The sequence below is a fragment of the Argopecten irradians genome, chromosome 12 (genome assembly GCF_041381155.1).
Source record: "Argopecten irradians isolate NY chromosome 12, Ai_NY, whole genome shotgun sequence".
Classification (NCBI taxonomy): domain Eukaryota; kingdom Metazoa; phylum Mollusca; class Bivalvia; order Pectinida; family Pectinidae; genus Argopecten; species Argopecten irradians.
The window spans coordinates 6,596,118-6,619,365 of NC_091145.1; the positions used below are offsets into that span (position 1 = coordinate 6,596,118).

Below are 23,248 nucleotides of genomic sequence, written 5' to 3' on the forward strand. Positions count from 1 at the left end.
CGGACAGTGTGCGCAAAGGACCAGCATTGTGGGTAAAACAAAGATGGCGGCACCCATCTTGAAATGGAAGCGCCTTACCAACGTTTCTGGGCCATGCCCTCGACCCCGGCACGGACATCGGGCAGTTGCAATCAAGGAATTAATGGTTGTTTTTGGTGGTGGAAATGAAGGAATCGTTGACGAGCTGCACGTATACAACACAGGTTGGTTTGTTATTATTTCTCTAGGATGGCCGCCATTACTAAACGAAATGTCAAACATTGGCGCCACCTTTATTTTCCAAAAATGACAGTCAAATAAAATGAAGCATTTGCGAAAAAATAAAGAAAAGATAGCAAGATGACAAAAAGTAAGTTTTTTGCACGAAATGCAACTTGTAAACCCTTTTCCATGATGAATTTTGTGTTTGTTTTGCTTGTTCCGAAAGATCCAATATGGCGGCGCCCTACTGTCAAAAGTGATGTAAATAATCATGTGTTTTAAACGAGTTTTGTAAATAAATTTTCAATTTATTGGGAAAACATTTCATTTATGTGATTTGGTTTAATTGAACGGGGTCGATTTTGTTTTGCTCGTTTTAATTCCAACTTTACTTCATTGCCGATTTTAGACGCTTAAGATGCCAATATGGCGGCCGGTTGGCGGCCATTGCAGAAAACGGATTTGCGAGATTTACAAAAATTGTTACCAATTTGCATAATTTTTGATGAAGCTTAGTGTACTCTGTCTAAGGCAATACTCTCGTATTCATAAAGCAATTTTGTTAAAAAAGTTGACGTTTTGGAAAGTAAATATATAAATTATGCTAATGTCACGCAAGTTGTGGCGCCACCACTGTTCTGTATAAGGAACGATAACTTTCTATTCCTTTCTTATTTTACTGATAAGGAAAATATAAAAGTACATTTTGCAAACATGAACTTTCACGTAATTAAAGAATTACATTAAGTACAATAATATTGACATAATCTTTTGCAGATGTATAAATCTGAAAAAAATTGATTTGCTTTTATTATAGAAATTTTCTGTTGAAAAAAATATGATTCTTTTTATTAAACAATTTTTTCTTGCATCATGTAAATGTTTATCTGTTACCTTATATTAATGTTTGAAATAGAAAGATAAAACAATTCATGCTCGCAAAACTTATTTTATTTTTTCTCTCCCACTTGATAGCCACAAACCAATGGTTTGTGCCAGCAGTACGGGGCGACATCCCACCAGGATGTGCTGCCTATGGCTTTATTTGTGATGGTACCAGAATTCTGGTATTTGGTGGAATGGTCGAGTATGGAAAATATTCAAATGAACTTTATGAACTCCAAGCCAGCCGCTGGGAATGGAAAAGACTAAAACCAAAACCTCCGAAAAATGGACCTCCTCCCTGTCCAAGATTAGGTTTGATTTGTTTTTTTATTAAGAAAAAAGATGAAGAAAGAAATAATAATGTTACACTAATATTTATTGAAAAATTATGCTTTTAAGTGTGTTTTGTTCCAAATTGTCCAAAATGAAAGACTTAATTGCAGATTTAAATTTAGATTTCCATTAATGTTTCTTTTGAAAAATAAAAAGTTTCACTTTTTATCATTTTGTCAAATATGTCAGAATTTATATCAATTTACATTTTCTTACCATTAACTTTGTCTTTTAATTTAGGACATTGTTTTACCCTGCTGGGAAACAGTGGGTATCTTTTCGGTGGCTTGGCCAATGACAGTGAAGATCCAAAAAATAATATTCCCAGGTAAGTAAACATCTGAAGTAATACAGTTTATAATTTTGAGAAAAATCAGCGTGTATATGGCAACAAATTAATCTATCTGTGCTTTTTGTTTTCACAAACAAGCTTTTACTTTGACATTTAGCTGAAATAATGAAACCCTAGGGAGCATCATTTGTCAACACAATTTTCAGACGGTTTCATTTAAGATGTGATAATTTTGGAAAAAGAGTTATATAAAACAACAAATGTTGATGTCGAGGATGATAAACTAAATTCATAATTGCAATGAACAATATGCAATCTGATGGATGGATAAAATTTTCTTTTGTCAAGTTGGTGTACTGATGAGTATATATTTATCATACCTACATGATTTGCTAGTATACGTATAAGTCAGTATTTTGTATCTATAATAGGTATCTAAATGACTTGTACGTGCTGGAGCTAAAACCAAACTCGTTTGCGCTGTCCTGGGACTTACCTGTAACAATCGGCCAGCCCCCACCCCCCAGGGAATCTCATACCTGTGTGGGCTATGCAGAAAAAGATGGAAAGCGGCCACGTCTGATAATCTACGGTGGCATGAGTGGCTGTCGTCTGGGAGATCTGTGGCAGCTTGATATAGGTATGAAAACTGAAATATTTTAGAAAGAAAATTTAAGAAGTGTAGAACAAAGAGAAATTTCACATTTTTAAGTATGTAGTCTTAGAAATTTTTTGAGATTTTTTCTATGCTAAATATAGTTAAAAGTTCTGGTACTGCAATTATAGGCAACCTTAAACTTTACCTCTTTCTTAGCTAATTAATGATGATGTAATTTTTTATCATCAGTGATTGGCTAAGACAAACTTTACAGTAAGATGATTTCAGATGGGTTAATGATCCAGAGGTGAGATACAAGTTCTTTGAGATTTTCTTACTTCAACGTAAAATGTTTTGCTAACTTATAGTCTTGTCACAATTTAGAGATACCCACCGATGTTTTGATATATTAGATTCATTACACTGATAATTTATCTGCATCATCCGTTTCAGACACTTACACATGGACAAAGCCGGTGGTTCAAGGTGTGGCTCCACTCCCAAGGAGTCTGCACTCGTCTACCGTTATAGGAAACAGGATGTTTGTTTTCGGCGGATGGGTTCCTTTGGTGATGGACGACGTGAAAGTCGCGACACATGAAAAAGAATGGAAATGTACAAACACACTGGCCTCACTCAATCTAGGTACAAGGAATCTTCAATTTGTGTTTAATCTGAATTATTTTCTTTTTTCTTCAATTTGAAAAGACTGATCCCCATTAAATTTTATACTTACATATTATGTAAGTTTCCTTTTTGCCAAAGGAAAGCAAATTAACAAATGAATTTCAATAAGTTGACCTCCTGGTAGACAGTTGTAAATGTTTTTCAAGCAGGGATGAAAATGTTCAGTCGATTGGCTGATTTCAGTCTTTTTGACTTTCAGAAAATATGTTCCTGGTATATTTAATTCCATATAATTTCCCCCCAAAACATAAATTTCAGCCTTTTTCAGATTTTTCCATTTTCATCTCTGTTTAAGGATAGAAGAGTTAATCAATTTTGATTTGGTTCCATTTTCACCAACATGGTCTAACTTGCAAATGTTTTTATCTTAAACTACTCCAAAGGAAAGCATTATATATAAATAAATCAGTAAATTTATACTCTCATATTCTGAAAATATTCCTACAGATTCGATGATGTGGGAGCCGCTAGCAATGGAAGTATTTGAAGACGCCCTACCACGAGCTCGAGCTGGTCACTGTTCCGTGTCGATACACTCACGACTTTACATCTGGAGTGGACGCGATGGCTACAGGAAGGCGTGGAATAATCAAGTGAGGAGCTCATGATGATAAAATGTCCAGTTTGTTTAATATTAATGTGAAGTTTTCATTAGTCCTAGCCCAGATCTTAAAAACAAACTGAAGTTAAAAATGGACTTTGGTCAAAGTTTTTAAATAAATCACATAAGGAAATATCTCTCTTTGATGTGAGAAATTGGGGCACGGCAGAACAAAATTATCTGAGATGAGACATATTTTATATGGTATTAAGGTGGCCATCTCCTGCAAAAGCAGATGAAGAAAAAAAAATCTGGTAGCAAGCTTTCATTAATGCGGTGGCCAAGTGGCTAAAGTGTCTCAACATATTACCACAAGCCCTCCACCTCTGGGTTGCGAGTTCGAATCCTATGTGGGGCAGTTGCCAGGTACTGACCGCTGGTCAGTGATTTTTTCTCTGGGTACTCCAGCTTTCCTTCACCAACAAACCTGGCACATCCTTTATGACCCTGGCTGTTAATAGGATGTTAAACAAATAAAATCCAATAACAAAAAAAAATTAAAAATTTTACATTCTGGATTTAAATAGCCCATCATTATTTGAATTTAGAAAAGATGTTTATAAGAAAATGAATTTTATGATCCATAATAATACATATTGCTGTTTGCTGTGTTTCAGGTTTGCTTCAAAGACCTTTGGTTTCTGGAAACAGGTATTTATCAAAGCTGTGCTTTGTTTAAAACATTTTTTCCAATAAACTGCTTCTGTACTTTAATAGCTAATGAAAAAGTTTAAAGAGTTGAAAATATCCAGGTCCAATGGGCAGAGACCAGTAAAATATGCTACCTGGCAAGTGAAAATTGCTGTAAACTTGCCCAGTTTTAATGTTAACCTGTTTTGGGTAAAATTAGACTGAAATATTAAATTCAGGCAAGTGGTTTTCAAAATAAGTTTCTTGCCATGAATTAAATGATGTTGGAAAATAATTTGACTTTTCAGATCGTAATTCATGCCCTGACCAAGAAGGAAGGCTTGGGAAGGCTAGTGTAGTTATATAGGTCATGTCATATTGGGTGAATATATGTCTTAAACATTTCTATTTCATGTCTGCTCTGAACCAACTATTCCGTCGTTGCATATCACAAACTTACCTCCCTTACGAGTAGGTATCAATTGTTACGTCATTATTTTGTGAGTGAAATACATGTCGTTTTCTCTGAAAGGTCCAACGTTATACTCGCAAATGCATGATGTCACAATCAATACCTACCTGCAAGGACCAGTAAATCTGTAATATGCAAATACAGACCAGAATCTTTGATAACATCAAACCGTATCTGATGAGGAAAATAATTAAAATGTCTTTTTATTTTTTACAGAGAAACCTCCAGCACCATCTCGGGTCCAGTTGGTCCGTGCCAGCACCAATACCCTAGAAGTTTGCTGGGGTGGCGTTCCAACGGCGGACGCCTACCTCCTACAACTACAGAAATATGATCTTCCACCTGCCCAGGCCATGACACCAACAGCCGTTCCACAGACCAACCCATTAGTGAAAGCCATCGCCTCGCCAACCACTCCAAACATTATAAGAACCCCGACACATGGTAAGATAGTCCAATACTTTACAGATTTTTGGCAAACATTTTCAAATAAGTTGTGTTTGGCTTTTACAAACTTTTTATGTATAGGTTTCTTGTAGCTGAAAAGTCTTTGTCCTTGAAGTTTTGAATAACCTTCAGCAAACTTTCCCAAAAGTTGTAAATAATACATTTATCTGTATAGGTAGTTTTAGGCTTCAGAAAAATGAGGCATAGATGTTTTTTTAGCTTTCAAAAAACTATCCGCTGTTGATTGTGTATATATATGTCTTTACAAACTTCCAGTCATAGATTTTAGTTCTAAACAAACTTTCCCATTTAAGAAGTGATTTTTTTACGCTAGTTTTAAAGGGTCCAAACTTTTAAGGTCATTTTATGTGATAAGTTCATTAGTGTTTATCTTGCAGTTCAAGTATTTTGGTGCAGTGATCCAATATTGCAAAAAATAGAATCTGTACTTGCTAACATTTCATATAAAAGTAACTTATTTCTAACATTTTAACCTATTTTTCTTCATCAATTACTGTTAAATTCTATGACATGTGTTGTTGTTTTGAATAAATGGGTTATCTTTAAGATGCTGTTGATTCAATTTTCAAATTCCGTTTCAACTGTTCTACTATAATCATTTTCCCCATAATTAAGTCGCTCTCTTTCATAACCCAAGAAAATTTAGGCTATATAGCTTTGGGCTAGGGAACTACCACTAATTTCATAGCGACTTGGAAATGGAGAACAGATTACGCAATATCTGTTCTGCAAACCATTCCTTGATGTTTACTGTGCTTTTCTATCAGGGATAACCCAGATTCGATCTGTTGCGGGATCATCAACCCTGGGTTCTGTGGCGATCAACTCCCCGCAAACTATCCGAGGTAGAACCGCTAATTTTCATCAGCATGTTATAAAATATGTAGCAGGGTGTTTGGATGTAAATTCCCCCTTTCATTTTTCTCAGAGCATCAATATTGTATTAATTATCTTGCATTATTTTTTATTTTTTTGTTTGCTGGGAAATTTTTGGCATTGCATATCCTTTTTTAGGTGCTGGTATGACATTTCGCTGCATTTATTAATATTTTATTTTTAATGTGTGGTATAGATATGAATTTATTTTATTTTCCCCTTGCCATATAATGCCTGCTTGATTAAAACCACTTATTGATACCACAGGGGCTTGACACATTCTTATGACTCAGAATAATAAAGGATAAAAACACCTCCTTGTCTGACTCCACAATTGATAACACAGTATTAATGAAACATACAGTTTGGGAGTCAAAGGTCAGAAAGATTGTAAAATCTGAAGAATTTATTTTAATGCTGGATTGAGTAAAGATGCTGGATTTTTTTTTATTCTGGTTCAGGCAATGTGTTAAATCCTTTAGATTGAGATGGTAATTGTTTGTAGTATGTGTATGGTTTTGTATGCATTTATATCCAGCTTTTGATTTTAGTTGCTCGCAGACGAAGTCTTGAGGGACCGTTTGTAACTGCTTTTTGTCTGTCGTCATGTATTTCATTTGCTTGAAATTCCTGAATCAATTTCATTTAGAAAAGAAAATTGCAGACTTCAATAAAAAATATTGCAGACCACTGGTCAACCAAAATTGTGGACTGCATGGAGCTTTTGGTCCTTCGAGAGTCCCAAGAAAGCATGTTTGAAAGAGTCAAAATGACTAAAATAAGAATAAGATATAGCAATTATTTTAAGATTGTCTGAAATATTTCAAAACTTAGATGACCGCATTGACCAATTAATGTAAATATTTTATATAGGACTTGTCCACTAACCCTTCTATATGTTGTAATTCCATTTGACTTATTTATTTGACAGTTGTTTATCTATATTCATCCTGAGTCAGTTCCCATTTTTGAATGTGTGTGTCTTTGAATGTATGAATGTATATAATGAATGGACTTTTTAGACAGCTGTCCAGATGAATTAGATCTAAAATAATATTAATATTAATATATTATATATATATTTATATGCAGGACCATATATTATCAGTAATATTTTCAGTAATGCACTGTAGCAGGGTTAGGACTCTATGTTGAATCTTGGTTTTATTATTCGAGTGAAGTATATACATGTGTGTAGAAAATATGTAAATATGGAAAGTTTTTCTTTTTGCCTCGACCAACAAATTACTTGAAATTGAACATGATGTTAAAAAAGTTAATTGAGTTTGAAGTCAACAACTAAGTTCTACAATGTGGATTGTATGTTACGATAGCCTCAGGTAGACTTGATGATTTCTGATTTCAGCAAGACTGGTATTGAATTGATAAAACTCTTTGAACTGAAGAACAAATTTGATGCAATTATATGATTTAGTATATACTTTTGCACACATATTTTTTAATCCCTTAATATGCAAAAACTATTTCGCAGCAAACTTGAATAAATTATTTCTTTCCTTCAATTTCATTTAGAAAAGAAAATTTGACAGACTTCAATAAAAAATATTACAGACCACTGGTCAACCAAAATTGTGGACTGCATGGAGCTTTTGGTACTTCGAGAGTCCCAAGAAAGCATGTTTGAAAGAGTCAAAATGACTAAAATAAGAATAAGATATAGGAATTATTTTAAGATTGTCTGAAATATTTCAAAACTTAGATGACCACATTGACCAATTAATGTAAATATTTTATATAGGACTTGTCCACTAACCCTTCTATATGTTGTAATTCCATTTGACTTATTTATTTGACAGTTGTTTATCTATATTCATCCTGAGTCAGTTCCCATTTTTGAATGTGTGTGTCTTTGAATGTATGAATGTATATATAATGAATGGACTTTTTAGACAGCTGTCCAGATGAATTAGATCTAAAATAATATTAATATTCCTATATTATATATATATTTATATGCAGGACCATATATTATCAGTAAATATTTTCAGTAATGCACTGTAGCAGGGTTAGGACTCTATGTTGAATCTTGGTTTTATTATTCGAGTGAAGTATATACATGTGTGTAGAAAATATGTAAATATGGAAAGTTTTTCTTTTTGCCTCGACCAACAAATTACTTGAAATTGAACATGATGTTAAAAAAGTTAATTGAGTTTGAAGTCAACAACTAAGTTCTACAATGTGGATTGTATGTTACGATAGCCTCAGGTAGACTTGATGATTTCTGATTTCAGCAAGACTGGTATTGAATTGATAAAACTCTGTGAACTGAAGAACAAATTTGATGCAATTATATGATTTAGTATATACTTTTGCACATATTGACCTTTAATAAAAATATTTGCACAATAATTAATTTTTCCATTATTTTAGTTATGGCCTCAAGGAGTATATAGCGAAAAAAATCATATCTGTACACACTGCTTCTAATTTGAAAGCACCAATATAAAATAACTATGTAAAATTAATTTTTGTCATATTTTCAGTGAATTATTGTAACTGTATGATTTCAATTGTCATTATGTTTTTCTACAGTAACTGCTGTTGCTGCACGCCAGAAGGCACCGATTACCATGACACCAACCAGTAACATCCGCGTTGCTACACCACAAGTTGTAAATGTCAGCCAGGCCAGCCCGAGAGTTCAGCCCGTTGTATCCACGGTAAGTAAAAGGGACACTTCATCACAAGTTTAAAATGTCAGGTTAGTTGGAGAGTTTAGCCCGTCGTATCTTCGGTAAATAACCAGCCCGGAACACTGCAAGCTGTTAATATTAGTGAGGCCAGTCCATGAGATCAACCTTTCATATCTTCAGTTTAATCCTTAAATTTGATTTCTGATTGGCTATAAATGTCCTGGTTGCTGATTGGCTGTGAGTGTTTTGATTGCTGATTGGCTGTTCTGTGTCCCTAGGGTGGCGGACAGATGACGGGTATAGCGGCCCTAGCTGCTGCGGCTGCTGCCACTCAGAAGATTCCCGGGACATCTAGTACCACCACAACACCTGTATCAGGCATTAAGGTCGTGACCCCAACTATAGTCACACCACAAGGGGTCAAGGTCACACCAGTCCCTGGAAAACTAGGTACAGTATTGTATTTTACTTAATTATTTTCATTCAGAAATTTACTTCAAAGATTCATAAAATGAAGATTTATCATTTTAAAATAAAGACATCTGCTTGATTTTCATATGAACATGCAATGATTTATTTTTAGCTACACAGACGGTACGTGTGGCCACTCCCGGGTCCACCATCCTTAAGACCCCTGGCAGCATCCAACAGACCATCGGTGGTAAGCAGATCATCACAGTACACAAGGCAGGAGGTGGCACTACCACTGGTCAACCTCAGATTGTAACCCTCGTCAAAACAAACCAGGGCATGCAAGTCGCTACGGTATGTAGCCTATTTACATATCTTCATAAAAAATGCTTATGTAGTTAAATGTGTATTTGTCTATTGCGTATGAAAGTGGGACAGACATTCTGAATGGCAAAACTGTAATTATTGGAAATTCATGTGGAGATCTAATAGAAGAATCTCTGGAAGTTGTAAATTTGTTCCATTTGTACTCAATCAGCATAGATATATAGATATAGATAATTTCACGTTCAGCCTCTTCACCAGACTCAAGGAATTAACAATTACAGTTGATAAAGTTCATATTGTGGTTAAGGATGACCTTGTAGTTATCTACTATCTCCTGGTTTTCCAAGTTTTATAGAGACTATTTTCAGATAGACTATTCCTCAGCTTCACAGTTCTAATTTTGAAAGAGTTGCTACGTAAGAGATTACACGTGTTTGATTACACACATTAACAGTTATACAGTATATCTGTATTTTGCTCATTATCTGATATTGTAGACAAAAGGTCCACTGCCTCAAGGAGCTACGATTGTAAAACTAGTAACCACACAGGGAGGAGGTACGGGAAAACCAACGGCCATCCTAACAACTACACAGGCCGGTCAAACTCCGTCCACGATACTGGGCATCAGCAGCGTCCAGCCGCAGGGCACTGCCACACGGGTAAGTCGACCTTGATGAGTGGGCCAAAATATGCATATCATTACAAGTGTTAACTTAATCACCCCTGAGGACACATTTAGACTGTTCTAAATCAAAGTCTAGACCAGTCCATTGTGAAATTTCAGGGGTGAATGAGTTCAAACTATAATATTACTTTTGCTTTTGTAAATAATAGAGTTTAAATGTCTATAAATTGTTGTTAAATTGCAGAGCTGTTATTCTTAGGTAAAATTTTTGTCTTATTATTTGTGGGTTGCTAGAAGTTTGGTGATTTAAATTATTTATGAAAGATGGAATTTGTTGTGATTTTCAGACTGGAGTCACTAAAACTATCATAAAGACCATCCCTTCATCCATGCTGTCGATGGCTCGCGGGTCAGGTTCAGCTACCATCACAACACAAGCAGGTCAGAAGACCATCGTCATAGCAGCCCCCAAGGGATCCACAGGAGGGCTCCACTCAACCCCGACAAAAATCATCACATCAGTACCAAAGATCGGCGGGGGAACAGGGAACACCCAGTTCATTGGAAAAAAATGACACTGGGAATGTCGTTTTATGAGATGCAGGTGTTTCTTTTACGTTGATAACGGCTATGGGTTTTATCCAGATTAAGTGATTTACACCACTGTTGGTCAAGACATGATGCATTTGAAAAACAATTTCTCAGAAATTGTTTAGGATCACCTTTTTTTGATATTTGGTCCATAGATTGTCTAATTAAGAAAAACAACCTTTCACCTGACTGAAAATGACTTACCTGGACTCACCTGAGCTATAACAATACTTTTAAGGGTAACTTGGTCTAAGATAGAGATAATATGTGGTGCATAATGCAAATGCATACACTATGTGACGATAGACCAGAAATTAAACAGGAAACTAGCTTCTTTCCTTCATGAACAATTATCAAGATTTTGTTTGTGAATATTAATTAGTTTTAGAAGTTTTTACCTGGATTTTTTCAAAGACTTAATAACCAAATGAAGTCATATGCTTCTTAATACTAAGGTTACTCTATTAAATTGGTTTTATTTCATAATTTTAACTGAGTTTTCTTGTTATTATTTGATACAACCTAATATTTTTACCTTTAGTCACCTGTATTGTTACCTGTATGCTTAACGAGAAGTATATTTGCGGAATAAACAACATCAATATAAACTACAGGCAATAACAAACAATTTTCATATAACTTTTATTTACATAATGCAAATAGTTTTCAAGATATAATCATTTCAAATTAAGTTATCATTTCCCTGGATTTTACAAAATTAATGCAGCACTGAGAGCCATTACTATACAAACCATTGCAGCAGCCTAAGGGTTAATATATTAATACATTTAAACATTGTTAAATATATTTATCCTGCAACTTTCCCACATACTGACTGATAACTACTGCCGGGTAAACTTGTATGTTAAGTTAACACAAACATTCTGTTTAAGTATTATGTTGGTCCAAACTAAACTGATTCAAACAATTGTAGTTAAGGCTTTAACCTCTTAATCTTTCTCACATCATTTATGAGAAGCAAAATATTGAATTCATGAAACATTTCAAAAGGCTATGCGAAACATTAATTTGAAACCAAAATAAAGGTTTTTAAAACTCCATCGAAATATGAGACTGTGAAATGTAAATGCTAATTTTCTGTTTTACAGCCAGTCAGCTCGGTGGTACAGTACTGAAGACTATAACTGCCTCTCCCGCGGCCCTAGCCTCGGCCACAACTGCGGCCACGAGTCTCCTGTACACCACAACCACTCCTAGTGCTACACCATCTACTCCTACCATCTCTCTCATCGCCCAGCCCTCCATCTCTCATGCCCCGGTTACTATGACTACGCAGGCTGTGGCAGCAAGCACCTTACCCGGAGCTCAGAAGCCAGTCCAGATAACCATTACTCCTGCAGCACCACAGAATACAACACAAGTGGGAGCAAGTCCAATTATCATCTCACAGCCTATGACAACCACCCCAGTTGTTAGACCGGTTCAGCAGGCACCTTGTACTGATGGTCATAACTGCCCTGGAGACGAACCACCACAAACGACGGGTGTTTGTACCGATGGGCACAATTGCCCAGGAGATGAACCACCACAAACGACTGGTGTTTGTACCGATGGTCATAATTGTCCTGGAGATGAACCGCCACAAACGACGGGTGTTTGTACCGATGGTCATAATTGTCCTGGAGATGAACCGCCACAAACGACAGGTGTTTGTACTGATGGTCATAACTGCCCTGGAGATGAACCGCCACAAACGACGGGTGTTTGTACCGATGGTCATAATTGTCCTGGAGACGAACCCCCACAACCGACGGGTGTTTGTACCGATGGGCACAATTGCCCTGGAGATGAACCACCACAAACGACGGGTGTTTGTACGGATGGTCATAATTGCCCTGGAGATGAACCCGCACAAACAACGGGTGTTTGCACAGATGGACATAATTGCCCGGGTGATGACCCACCAAGACAAACAACTGGTGTTTGCACAGATGGACATAATTGCCCGGGTGATGACCCACCAACTCAAGCAGCAGGTGTTTGTACAGATGGTCATAATTGCCCGGGTGATGACCCACCAACTCAAGCGGCGGGTGTTTGTACAGATGGTCATAATTGCCCGGGTGATGACCCACCAACTCAAGCGGCGGGTGTTTGCACAGATGGACATAATTGCCCAGGCGACGATCCACCAACACAAGCGACAGGTGTTTGTACAGATGGACATAATTGCCCAGGGGATGACCCACCAACACAAACGACGGGTGTTTGCACAGATGGACATAACTGCCCAGGTGATGACCCACCAACTCAGGCAACGGGTGTTTGCACAGATGGACATAATTGCCCTGGTGATGACCCACCTACTCAAGCATCAGGTGTTTGCACAGATGGACATAATTGCCCAGGGGATGAAAACCCGACTGGTGCAGTAGAAGGTCAAAGCAATCCAGAGGATCCTTCTGCACAATTAACAGATGTGAATATGGAAGGCCAGAGTAATCTTGAAGATGCAGCACAAATGCCTGGTATTAGTTTGGAAGGCCAAAACCTTCCCGTAGAAAACCCTGCTCCGCTGACAGATCCCGCAGCTATCACACCAGTACTTAGCCAATCGGCAATGGAAACTTCCACGTCCATGAGTCAGGCAGCACTGGACGCCTCCACAGTGAATGTTCCAGAACATCTACCCGCAGCACTTCTACAAGAGTCCGACACAAAACCTGAAGCCATGGACACCTCAATCACAGAAGCATCACCCATGCCACCTGCACAGCTTCTTCAGCCTCCGCCAACTGAAGAGCCAAAAGAGGAGCCGATGGACACATTGTCTAATGCCGCAGCCTTGTCCCTGCCTGCTGCTACTCCCATTTTGGATACCAGCTCCCTGGGAGCGTTGTCGTCCCAACAGAGTGCTACCAACGCTGTGTCTCTGGCCACGGCCGCCGCTGCCAACACACTAGCAGGGATGGACGCTTTAGCTGCTGTAGCCAACTCTGTATCAGGTAAGATAGCAATGTATCAAGATTATATTTTAGCACGTAATGAAGATATTGTGTCCCATAGAGTTTTTAGCTATTTTAAAGATTGATGGAAAACTTTTCATGCCCCAACCATAAAATTGGAGTTGGGGGCATAACATTACTTGATAAATAACCCAAAACCAAATGATCAGAGAGAAAATCAGATGGAAATGTTTTGTATTGAAACTTCTTTGTTAAGATTCTTAACTGAAAACTGAACATTGTGAATTGTGAATAAATATTCATAAGTATTAACTCATGCACCCCTGAAGACAAATTTGAACTCTTCTAAATCAAAGTCTAGAACAGTCCATTATGGAATTTCAGGGGTGAATGTAAGGGGATTAACTCGAATTCGAATGATGAAATTTATTTACATTTGTCTTTCCACAGATCCTTTAGCTACGTTGGCCAGTGCAGCTATTTCCTCAGCCAGTCCAGTAGCTCCCCAAGTCAAAGTTGAACCAGGAGTTGTGGGAATTAAGACAGAAACGGATATAAAACAGGTTAGTGAGAAAACATTTGAAAAATAGCAAATAAATTACATTAATATGGGTAAATGAATTATCAGTGTACAATTGAGAAGTAGTCCCTCAGAAATAGTGAAAACAATGTTTTGACGCTAATCATGAAAATCAGAGGCAAAGTTATTAAAGTAAAGATGCTTTTTATATAATCTTAAATTCAAAATCTTGTCTTTTACTCAAATGCCTAATTCAGATTATTTCAATGACAAATACCTAATATGAATTCCAGTCCAAACTGTCATTCCAAATTTAGCTTTTTATGAAGTTATGGTGGCTGAGTGGTTTCATTATATTAAAGCTAGCATTGCATCTGTAGGTTTGGAGTTCGAATCCCACATAGAACAGACTAGGTACTGACCATAAGTCAATGGTTTTTCTCCAGGCACTTTGGTTTTTCTTCACCTCTAAAACCTGGTCCTGGTATTTCATAGGATATAAATTATTTCACGGTTGATGGGTGTTTTTTTTAATTTCCATCAAGGTTGTAATATTTTTATGTAATTTCTCGCTGTAGGAGAATAAGACAGAAAGTCCGTCGGTGAAGATGCCAACAACACCGGTGAAAAAAGACGCACATCAGTGGTATGACGTCGGAATCATCAAAGGCACGTCGTGTGTTGTGGCACATTATTATCTATCGTCTGACAATGTACAGGGCAACGGCGATGTCGTCAATACAAAACAGGTAGATTTTCACTTCACGATTAATTCCAACACTTATCTTTCAGAGATATGAATTTAATGTAGTTTATCACTTCAAGCTTAATTTCTACAGAGGAAAGAATTTAACATTAAATATTATGTTATCATTTCTTTGCAGATTTTCCAGTATCTGCTATGCCTTTATATTTAAATGTTTAATTTAACTAATTTCGTGATATTTAATTGCTTATGAAATCCAGATCCAGGATGAAAATAATTTTATCTGCAGGATACATTAGTAAAGTTTAATATTCTATGCAAGAGGTGTATATTTCAAAATAAAAAATGCTTATACCACAAACAATTAAAAGGTATGTTTGAGGACATAAAACTGTATCTATGGAATATTATGAGATTTTGTTACATTGTAGGATATTGATGTGGTCAGCATACCAGATCACAGTGTCCTGAAGAAGCAAGAGCTTCTCCCCGGCACGGCGTACAAATTCCGCGTGGCGGGAATAAACGCCTGTGGACGTGGAACCTTCAGCGAGATTTCAGCGTTCAAGACCTGCCTACCTGGATATCCTGGTGCCCCATCCGCCATCAAAATCAGCAAGGTGGGCTTAAAAGTGAGGAACGGTTTAGAGTTATCTCCCCATTTTGGGAACATTTATACTAACACAAACCAACAGTATATTCTTTCCCGCGGCTGAAAATTTCTGCTCTGCAGACACGCATTGCAAATCCTATTAAGATTAATGTTTTTCGCAGTTTTGTCTGCCTATATTTACTTGTGTTTAATGGAACCTTTGCAATTTGTCTGTGAGTAGAAATTTACAATCCTGACATCTACGGCACTTGCATATTAATTAATCCATGGTTATGGTAAAGCACCAATATTTACTAATCTAATATTAAACCACTGTATTCAATATGGAATAATGGAAATTTTCACCCATATATCAAAACTATATACCTTGTTTATACATAACATGTCCTTACATATGATAGAGTTATCTTCCTTGCATTTAGGTACTTGATTGTGAGGTCATTACTTATTAATGAACAAAAATTACATTTTGCTATGTAAAGTATGCCATTACACTCATAAATACATTATTTCACAATCAATACCTGCAAGGGTGGATAACTCTGTATAATGCAATACAGAATATCCGAGACTTAACAATTACTAATATTGATATTTAATCTTTTAATTTGTGCAGCTCACTAAATTTCCTAACTTTGGCAGATCTTTCCGCTGTCCATAACTTCATCTTTGGTAAACTCTGTATGGTCTTAATCTCTAACACTACAAATTGTATGACTTTAGGTTTTTTTTGGGGGCATTGTTTTAAGGGAAATTTTAAAGAAATTTTCAGAAAGCAGATCTAACATAACATGGAGTGTACTAATAAAAAAAATTGAGATAATGTTTGATCCGTCCAGGTTCATCTATTGTCATTTACTGTATTATATAAAATTTTCATTGTGTAGACACTTGCGTTGTCTTGTGGTTGCCTTTGTGGTTGCTAGGCAACCACGAGTATGATTACAGAAAACTTTGTTTAGTAAACAGTAAAACCCTTTATATAAAGGCAATGAATATTCCTTGTTACACAGTAGCATTTCAGGCTGTATCATATATCAGTCTATTTAGGTCATAGAATGTGTAAGATACCAAAAAACGGTCACTGTGACCTAATTTTTGAAAAACTTTCTAGGTTCCATCTGCTTTGCTATTTGTCACTTTCTCTTAAAACTCATGTTAAAACTTGTGTCAAATGTTGACCTGGAAGAGGTCATTGACTTACAGTTACAAATAAAGAAAACTATTTGGGTAATATGCCCATGTATGTGTATATGTAATGTAAAACGGAAAATATTTGAACAATCTAATTAAACTTAGACTTGTAATTCCGCTCCACTATGATACTCTACGTTACGTTCCAATACGAAATCTAACAACACCCCATTCGGGGTCACTTCAGTATGACCCCTGGCCTAGAATCGGAACATCTCGGGACATACCATTAGCTGTTTATGCTTCTGAGAGAATCAACCTCACAAAAGATTACTTGGCACGTCGCTGACCACAGGGGTCAAGCTGAGGTGACCCTTAACAGGGAGTTGTTAAATCTTGTATTGAAGCGTAACATAGAGCTTCGTAGTGAAGCGGAATGACAAGTCTAATTTTAATTAGATTGACTATTTGGATAGTGGAAAATTAGGAATTGCTTCAAACATTCTCTTCTTGCACAAATAATCTAGCATATTCTCTACTCTGTTCTACCATATACCAGAACTAACCTCTAAATACACACCTTTATTTAAAAACAACAAATTACACATTTCAGTGCAAGTTCCTCTGTGTCTACAGACTTTTTCAGGCAAATTATTGAATTATTTGAACTATATTTTTTTTCCACTGTTTGCTGGGGAAAAAAATCTTTCAGAATAAAAGATTGGAAGGAAAAATTGCTCTGAAGTGAAATCTGTATTTTGTTGTTTTTGTTTGCCTTTGCAAAGAAATTCTTTTATATTCGGGTAAAGATAAATATCAATTTATAAGTATGTATTTATTCAATAACTATCTATATAGATAATTCATGAATCCACAGAGAAATTAAATGTCAAGAAAATTCAGTGAAAAATTCTCACTTTATTTCAAATAATTATGTATGTTTCAGATATTAAGTGAACAAGTAATTTTAAGTGATTGATTTGAAAAAGTTATTTATTAAAGAACTGATATGCCATATATTGAAGCGTAACAAAATATGTCCTTTGAAAGATTTTTATTTCTTGTAAATTAGATTTTGTTTCAAAGATTCACTCTATTTGTATATTTACTGTGATATTTGTTTTGAAATCTCTTTGGTGTAAAAGTTGCATGCCCTGGTTTGTGCTGTTTTCCTAGAGTGCCGAAGGAGCTCATCTGTCATGGGAGCCGCCCCAGAACACCGCCGGTCGTATCACAGAGTATTCCGTCTATCTTGCCGTACGTAACGCAGCATCACAAGCAGATCAGAAACCCGGTACCCCCGCCCAGTTGGCGTTTGTGCGAGTCTACTGCGGTCCACTGCCTACATGCACTGTGACTACAGCAAGTCTCGCTTCAGCGCACATCGACTACACAACTAAGCCAGCCATCATCTTCAGAATCGCAGCCAGGAATGAGAAGGGATATGGACCAGCTACACAAGTGCGGTGGCTGCAAGGTGAGTCATGAGTCATAATTCTGAATACTTACTCATCATTTAGGACTTGAGTAAGAAAAATATTAAATTATTTTGAATATGAATTTTTATAACACATTCACTGTATGCAATTTACCAATTTACCAATTTAGAATATTAGATGAGTTCAAATACTGTAATTTGAATCAACTTATTATCACATGTGATTGAATTCAAAGTGTTTAGTGGGCAAGATAAAAAGATTCAATTTCAATAGAACTCTTTAATTTCAAATTATGAAATTAAATTGTCATGAAAACATTGTTAGTCTTGAAAATGCAAAGTTGAAGGGACAATTCAATCTAAGACAACATTAAAACTTGTACATATATCGGGGGGAAAAACCGGTTCTAATGGAAATTAGATCAGTCGGTTTTACCGTGATATGCTCGAAAAGCCCATGGTGGTGAAATGTGTGTGAAACTTTCAAACTCGCTCGCTGTCCACCATTACACATTGTGGTCGAACATCTTATATGCCGTACCCTGTTCCTTGCTCGTAGAGTAATGCATTTTTTGTCTAGAACTGCTCAAATCGCTCTGGCAGTAGTGGTTTACCTTATTAGATAAATTGTCTTGCCTAAGAATCATTTTATTACCTCCTCAGTGGTTATGTAGTTCATTTGTTTAACGTGCGTGACTTTGGCTCGGGAATGGGTACAGAGTACATACTGTACCTACTTAATCGTATTGATCAACGATTTGTAGTTACAACGGTATCAATTAAATATAAAATACTTAAAAATAGCGTGGACTTTGTCAATATATTGAGTTATATGTTTCATAAGAAATGTAGAACAATGCATTTATGCCATATTTTGCTTCTTGGTTATGTAAAAGAATTAGCCTGAGTGAATTGTCCCTTTAAGTTGGAGTGAAAACAAGTTGATTTACACTGGCATACTGACATGTTGAAATGATTGAAGATATAGAATTTTAAAATCTTGTAAATTGTCTTGTCTCCGAGTTTGAATAATGTTGTATGTCATTGATATTCTTTAATATTGATATAAATTTGCCAATCCACAGATGCTCAGAGTCCAGCAGGTCCTAAAGTTGCTGTGAAAAGAACGCTTCCTGCAACAGCAGCAACAACTACAGCAGGAGATGCGTAAGTTATCTCCCTTTACAAACTCAACTTCCTGTTTATATGTAAAACAAGGGTATCTGTAGGCTTCCAGCTACACCGTAAATCTACTCATTTTGGTGGAATCATATTTTGGGCAAAAATTGATTTAGAAAAAGATTTATGAGAATTTCTTTATCAATTTTATACAGAACATTCAATTTACCACAAGTATAGTTTCGTGCAGAATGTCTGGTGCAAAAAGCACTTAAGTATTCCTAGGGGAATGGATGCTTAAAACCAAAAGAAATGCTTTGCAATTTTATTGCTGTAAATCGAATGAATAAACATATCTGCATCTCAGAAATATATCTAACTGTATTTGCTTGATTTGCAGGAGACAACAGCTACAAGGTATCGGCCCCATTAAGAAGATAAAGACAGAAGAAGAAAACGAACGTCAAGGATAAACAACATTAGAAATAGCCATTTTAATCATTCATTTTGTCATAATGATTCTTCATTTGTAAATAGTTCATCTTTCGTCCATTTTGTACAAACACATATCAAATGTAACGCATTCAACTATTCATTATGCTTCATTTTGTTTAGAGATTTAGATGTCATATTTTCCATACTTAAATATTTTTGTCTCTAATATATATTCATGATTGTAATAGTTCTCTTCCTGTAGGATTGTCTGTTATGTTTGTAGCATTATTACTGACTTATTTGTTAAATTTCCCCATTGATACCTAAATCAATTCACTATCGTTATTTGAATCAATTTCAACTGTTCTCAAGATGCAATTATGTACTATAACTATCGCAGTCTACTTCAAATTAGACTAGTAATTCCGCTCCACTACTGCTTTACCATATGCTCCAATACAAGATCTTACAACTGCCTATTCACCTCAACTTGACCTTTGGCCTAAAAATGGAACATCTCGGGACGTATTAGTAGCCTTTTATACTTCCATAAGAATCAACCACAGAAGATTTCATAGGCTACAAACTGATTGGCTAACCATAGGGGTCATGCTGAGGTGACCCCAAACACGTAGTTGTTAGATCTTGTATTGGAGCGTATCGTAGAGCATGATAGTGGAGCAGAATTACTAGTTTTAATTTCAATTAGATTATAACTTCTGCAAAATTTGTGTCAAAAGGTGATTTTAAAATATTGACAGAAAAATGTATGCTTTGAACACGTAAGAAAAGTCTAATACTTTTTGCCTTATATTGCAATAAAAACAAATCTTGCCCCTGTAGTTAAACAAAAATTATTGAAACAACTTATAAAATATACAGTATTATGAAGTTAATTATTCTAATTATGGCGATTAGATATTAATGGATTGATTGATTTGTTGTTTGAACTTTGTAACTTTGACCTTTTGACCTGAGGTAACTTTGACCTTAGATAAGATCTGAGTGTTTGGATCTGTAACAGACACCCCCATTGGTTAATTAACTTCTCCTGTGTTTTCACCTAGCTCTTGCTGGTAACCCTTTTGCTCAATCATTTTGAGTACTGCTGTATTGCTAGTATTATTATTGGATATAGGTGCAAGAGTGAAGTAAATTCAGGGTTAAAAACAACAGCTTTTCAGTTTTCGGGGGGGGGATGGAAAGAGTTTGTTCACAAAGCATGTTATACTATGAAATATGTTAAAATTTCACTTACTGTAATTGCCAGTAACTTAAATTTTGTTTAAAACAAATATTTTTGGCGATGTACAGTTCCATTTGTGGAAAAAAGTTGCAATAATCGAGGAAAACAATGGCATAGTTTTGTTATAAATCTATTTTCATAATTGTATCGTTGTTAAAGAACTCATTTGTTTTTCTTGTTAAAGAAATGAACACTTTTACAGTAAATATGTACTGTATTTTGTTAAATATTGGGTCACCAGAGATAAAGTCTTCTTTACTCTGTCCTTAAAATATAAATTTGCTCCCTTCAATCAGAAAAATGAACATTTTTAATGAAATTTCACAGAAACATTTTACTCAAATGTCAACCAAACTCCAAAATAATATGGTTCACATAGCAAGCAACCTTGGAGGGCACTCACAACTAGAGATCTGGGAAAAACCACATGAACTTGAATTTAAGTCTTAATTATATCGCATAGCAATTTGGATTGTATACAAATACCAGCCTAGTCGCAAAATTGATGATTCAAGCCCACAGAATTCTCGATTTTGCGAATTTTGTGACCTTTTTTGTTACAAGATGTCTAACCAATTTGTTTGCCCCCTATATTAATGCTATCTAAAGATTTTTTTGTTGTTTTTTTTTTTATTATGAAGAATGACCGTTTCTGATCTGGTATGGTGCGTCATTTATAGTGCTGTTACATCACCAGGCGAGAGCGGAGATGTTGAAGGACTAGTTTTGTTGATTATTGTTAAAAAGATGGCATAATGGCAGATTTACGATAAGAATATTGAATGGAATTATGAAAATGATAGTGTTAATGTATATTTTTGCACTAATGTTTTCATTTCATTTTCGACCTGCTTTCATCCCTAAAATGTAGAGTTATGGTTGAAAACTGCCGTTTCACAAGCATTATAGTGTTTCCGATCTGATATAGTTTTGTGAATATTTAGTCATAGACTTATAGGATGTAAATACTCAATCGTTACCATTAAACTGTTTATATTAGATAAAAACATTTCTTGTATATTGTTGACATACAAAACATCACAGGAAATTTAGACACTACTTCTCATGAAATCTGTCATTTCATTGTTATGAAATCTGTCATTTCATTGATCATAATTATTCTATTCCTTTATTGGACAAGTTATGAACTTATCGACCAGGGTTTGATATCAGTAAATCATTACACTGGCAAGATTTAAAATAAAACATTCTTTTGAATAAAAGAAAAATTTTCAAATTTTGATTAAATTATGGAGAACATTTAATATAATCTATAGCGACATCAGCTCAACTTCACAGCTATGTTTGAAAGAAATACCCATATCATACAGTAGTTTAAATCTTTTTTTACTGCAATTAAAATCAAATTTTCATATAATTACATAATCCACAGGAGAAAAATCACATCAAAATGCTCATCGGGCAGCTGTTAAAAAGTCTATTACATAAGGCAATGATTTATCCCGATTTTATTGCAATGTGTAATCAATTTTCATGTATATAATTTTTTTCACATATGAAATTATCTTTTCAATTCCTGATGATGAAGAAAGAAATCTCAAAAGACACATTTTCTTTGTCGGCTGAGCTTTAGGTTACATATACCAAAGAATATTATCGGAGGAAATGTATTTTTATGACGTATTTATATTTAATAATTAAGCCAAACAAATTTTGAAACTTTGAGTGAAAGTTCTACAACTAAGTAATTTCCACAAGACAAAGAATCAAAGTCCAGATCTGTTAATCATTGGAATAATGTTCATTTCTTGATGTGAAATTGACGTTTGTTTCAAGGTATCTGTTACGGTGAAATACAGCTGTGTTCCGATATTTATTTTTGAAAATGTCTCGATATTTATTGATAATATTTGTCTTCTGTGTTCAATGTAATGTAACTTCTAATAACAGGCAGTTCCGTAACTAAAATATTTATTTCTGATGTGTATTTTGGGTAAATTAATAGTTCTCAGGGTGTTTAAATATTAAAATTGAATTCATATGGGGAATTTATTAGAATTTCAAGATCTGGACTGAAAATTATCACAAGATAAAATCAATATTTCTGAAAGTACTGTAAAACGTTTCTGTGACGTTGATTTTCATATTTCTGAAATAAAAAAAAAATGTGATTTCGCAGCCTTTATACAGATAAAACCTGGTGTCAAGATTGTTCAGATATAATTGCAATACCAAAATGGCAAGGAAGAAAGGTGCTATTACTGCAGTTATGGTATCGACTGTATAAGCAAAAAATTGTAATTCTGTTATTTAAATGTCAAGTGCATCTGTATTTTGAAACTGTCATGGAAGGAAAAATGGACAACAATCCTTTTCTTTGTCAAAGTCTGTTTGAATAAGATGTAAAAAGTTGAATATTGTTACTCTTGTTGCTATAAGCTATACAAATTTATACAAATCATAACACTATACGATTTTACTTCAGTAATTGT

The 23,248-nt window shown here is 35.3% G+C and overlaps 1 protein-coding gene across 1 annotated transcript; it reads left to right on the forward strand.

The window, feature by feature from the left end:
* Positions 1-2: 2 nt before the first annotated feature.
* Positions 3-22,623, forward strand: LOC138336612 (host cell factor 1-like). Its single transcript, XM_069286132.1, has 21 exons — positions 3-203; positions 1,177-1,398; positions 1,660-1,747; positions 2,143-2,351; positions 2,763-2,954; positions 3,444-3,589; positions 4,215-4,248; positions 4,916-5,143; positions 5,935-6,012; positions 8,600-8,727; positions 8,979-9,150; positions 9,284-9,465; positions 9,936-10,100; positions 10,414-10,630; positions 11,767-13,623; positions 14,035-14,147; positions 14,683-14,853; positions 15,242-15,430; positions 17,734-18,034; positions 19,081-19,162; positions 19,515-22,623. Exons 1-21 carry the CDS (start codon positions 44-46, stop codon positions 19,585-19,587), a joined length of 5,007 nt encoding a protein of 1,668 aa, XP_069142233.1. The 5' UTR covers positions 3-43; the 3' UTR covers positions 19,588-22,623.
* Positions 22,624-23,248: the final 625 nt, after the last annotated feature.

What these genes read in the sequence shown, in the direction of transcription:
- LOC138336612 (XM_069286132.1), top strand. Translation starts at nt 44, where the DNA reads ATGGCGGCACCCATCTTGAAATGGAAGCGCCTTACCAACGTTTCTGGG. An exon ending in CTCCCCGCAAACTATCCGAG is followed by an intron (nt 6,013 to 8,599) that starts GTAGAACCGCTA and finishes GTTTTTCTACAG; the next exon opens with TAACTGCTGTTGCTGCACGC. An exon ending in ACAACTACAGCAGGAGATGC is followed by an intron (nt 19,163 to 19,514) that starts GTAAGTTATCTC and finishes CTTGATTTGCAG; the next exon opens with GAGACAACAGCTACAAGGTA.